General features: G+C 55.4%; 1 protein-coding gene across 1 annotated transcript in view; it reads left to right on the top strand.

Moving 5' to 3' along the window:
- The first annotated feature begins 2,411 nt into the window (after positions 1–2,411).
- The window catches only part of MYF5 (myogenic factor 5), a 5,932-nt gene continuing 4,980 nt past the window's right edge, over positions 2,412–3,363 (top strand). Inside the window, exon 1 of the mRNA XM_009327657.1 lies at positions 2,412–3,241. Within this exon, the coding sequence (XP_009325932.1) occupies positions 2,516–3,241 (726 nt within the window). The 5' untranslated portion in view covers positions 2,412–2,515. The remainder of the gene's footprint in view (positions 3,242–3,363) is intronic.

The raw sequence follows: 3,363 nt of genomic DNA, 5'->3' as shown, positions 1-3,363 counted from the left end.
GTCCTCCCCAGCAGCCTCATTAGCCAACCTTGTAGTTTGTGTTTTCTCTCCCTTTTCTTTAGTTCCACTCGCCTACTGCACTTTTGCAAATTTGTTTTGAGATCACTTTACCAGAGGAGCCGGGGGCTCTTAAGGGATACTAATTACAGATTTTTTTCTTCCTGAGCGACAGGCTCTTCCATCCTTTCTTCCCCTTCCCCCAAAATATTCAAGGAAAAAGGAAACAAATTTTCCTAGCTCCTCAAATACTTTTGGGAAAAGACATGTTTCTTAACAACCCCAGCCCCGTTGGATCGGGAGTTAAAGCTGCGAGCTAAAGCTCTGCACTCCAGGAGAGCGGGACCCGGAGGGTTGGCATTGTGCACCGGGAGCTCCACGGTGCATGCTTGGAGATAAAGCCCCGAAGGGCGAACAGAACTGCTACCGGCGCTTTAAAGATGAAGTTTATTCGTGCACAAAGCATAAATCTGTAAACAGGTCTATTTTAGCCAGCGCAAACGTGGTAAATCAAACTGTGCCTGTGCACGCCGCAGCCCAGTAAAGAGTTCAAGTTACTGCCGAGCAGAAGCCCTTCTGAGGGACGGTTTCTTAGGAAAACAACAGGGAACTGCCGTGTTTCAGATGTGGCCCAACTAAACAGCAACCTGCAGCTCGGAGCGGCAGAAACCTGAAATTCTGAGCTTTCCCCTTTCTGTAACTTTACTCCTTTATCAACTTTCTGCTTTTCCTACAGTATTCATTTCAAGGGGGCTCCCCCCCGTTTATGGCCCCAAATAAACCGAAGCAGCGCAGATGTAGCCTTCCCCAGCCTTTGGACAATTATGTATCCGCTCGTAGGAAGAAGGGTGTGTGCTGTGCATGTTTTCTTCAGGAAAAATTTTAGCCTAAGAGTGGAAATCCGCTTTTTTTTTTTTTTTTGGGGGGGGGGGAGGGAACACACACGGACACACACACGACAGGGAGCAGATGGGGTCTCTCCAGCCTCAGCCCCTGCCCCAGCCGCAGCTCCCGACGGCTCTCCGCCTCCTCCGGGCGGATCGGAAGGCTTTCCAGCGGTGTGCGCTTGTGCAGGACACCTCTCTAAGGAGGTGTTCCCTACCCGCCTTGCTCACTTGAAGAGCGGCTCCTTGAGACAACCGGATCGACATGCCCTCCGCATTACCTCTTCCTGAAGAGAGGCTAATTGAAGACGCCTTTTTCCTGGGCACACAGACCGGCTCCGTAGCGTTTGAACCGCGGCTGGGTCACTTGCTCTCCGTTTGAGTTAACCTAGGTCACATAATTTTATTCCCAGGTAGGGAAGGTTTCCTTTGCCTTCTCATAATATTTTCCTCAACTACAAAAGCCACCTGGATGAAACCAAAGGATTCCTGCGCGTTAGCAAATGCCTGTTAAATGGCTTCATTACCACTCTAATGACCCTTGCACCGCTCCGCTCAGCTACTGCTGCGGCTGGAGCTCTGCAAAGCTTTTGTCCCCGACTTGTGTAAAGTTACTTAGGGATTGCGGGGTTAGACATTTTACACTTCCAGGAGGGGTTTGTTGCGCTGGCAGCTGGGACGCATCTGTAACGGTACAAGTTTGCCTGAAAGCAGAAAATTAGCAAGCCCAAGGCACTGCTCGACTGTTGTGTCTCTAGCAGCACCAGGTCACACGAGTAGGAGAAAGAATGGGAAGGGGATTTGTCTCGGAGCAAATACGTACACTTTTCTTTCGTGAGTACCTTTCCCTGCCACCCGATCCGACAGCACTAAAATCTGGGCTTCCCCCCCTCCTCGTCTCTCCTGGCCACACGAAGCTGTGCATTTTTGTCCTCTAGTTTGTAAATTTAAACGGTTGGTGCCACAGCTTTAATTACAGGACAAAACTCTCCCCAAGATAAACGAACGAATCTTAGGTCTGAAAAGAGGGATAAATTGTTTCAGCTTAGACCTGGACCACGGGCTGTGGGGAGCGAAGATACGCAAGTAGACACTGTAGGTGCTGGGGGGCTGGTGGTGGTGTCTACGTTAATCCCCCCCGGGGAGAGCCGGCGTCCCTCCCGCTGCGGCGTGCGATGGGAGATGGGAACATAGGGACGAGGAACGGCTCTGCAGGAAATGTCAGCGGTTCGTGCGCGGCCACTGCCCCTCTTTCTCTTTCCATACCACAACTGCAAATTCCCAGACCTGGTTTAAACTTCGGAGAGGTCGCAACCGGTTCTTGGGAGGTCGCACATTAGAGAAGCGCCCAGCTCACCGCTCTCCAAAGGAGCGGTGCGGAGCAAATTGTCTCCTGGAGGCTGGAGGGGGCTTGCCCAGACAGCCCCCGGCAGGGGATGTGGTGGGATATGCTAATAAAGACTGGCCGCCGCGGACCAGCCTCCCTTTACATGTATATATAAGGGCCCCCCGCATCAGCCGAAGGACACTTCGTCTCAGGTCGCTAATTACTGAGGAAATTGCCCCAGCGCGCTGCAGAGCGCCTCGCCGAGAGCCGGTGGCTGCCGCCCCACACTGACGCCTCCGCTGCAGGGATGGAGGTGATGGACAGCTGCCAGTTCTCCCCCTCCGAGCTCTTCTATGACAGCTCCTGCCTCTCCTCCCCGGAGGGCGAGTTCCCCGAGGATTTCGAGCCCAGGGACCTGCCTCCCTTCGGCGCCCACGAGCCCCCCGAGCCCGCCTGCTCCGAGGAAGAGGAGCATGTCCGAGCTCCCACTGGCCACCACCAGGCCGGCCACTGCCTCATGTGGGCTTGCAAAGCCTGCAAGAGAAAATCCACCACAATGGACCGGCGGAAGGCGGCCACCATGAGGGAGAGGAGGAGGCTGAAGAAAGTGAACCAGGCGTTTGAGACCCTGAAGAGATGCACCACTGCCAACCCCAACCAAAGACTCCCCAAAGTAGAGATCCTGAGAAACGCCATCAGATACATCGAAAGCCTCCAGGAGCTCTTGAGGGAACAAGTAGAAAACTACTATCACCTGCCGGGACAGAGCTGCTCCGAACCGACCAGCCCCACTTCCAGCTGCTCCGATGGGATGGTAAGAGAGGGGCAGGAGCGATGGGGCTGTGGGGACCCCAGGAAGGCCCGCGGGCAGGTCCCCCTCGGCCCAGCGTCGTGGGACCTGTCCCGTGGGTGTGAGACGGGCCGAATGCAGCCGGACATCAGGAAAAGGCGGACGGTTTGGGTTAAAACAGGCCCCTTCTCAGATTTAACGCTGAGCATGCACGTGAGCTTTCCGGGAATGCATGGGGGGACGGTAACGCTGCCAGAGGGCACCAAGCAAGCTCCCCATCCCCCGGGGGCTCGTCTTCCCCTCCCCGCCCAGCCTAGCGCGGCGCAGCAGAGGGGGGAGGCGTGGGGCGGGGGGAGAGGGGAAGG

The sequence above is a fragment of the Pygoscelis adeliae genome, unplaced genomic scaffold (assembly GCF_000699105.1).
Source record: "Pygoscelis adeliae isolate BGI_AS28 unplaced genomic scaffold, ASM69910v1 Scaffold113, whole genome shotgun sequence".
In the NCBI taxonomy this organism is placed as follows: Eukaryota; Metazoa; Chordata; class Aves; order Sphenisciformes; family Spheniscidae; genus Pygoscelis; species Pygoscelis adeliae.
The sequence above is the reverse complement of the archived record's forward strand: the minus strand, read 5'-3'. Positions and strand labels throughout refer to the sequence as shown.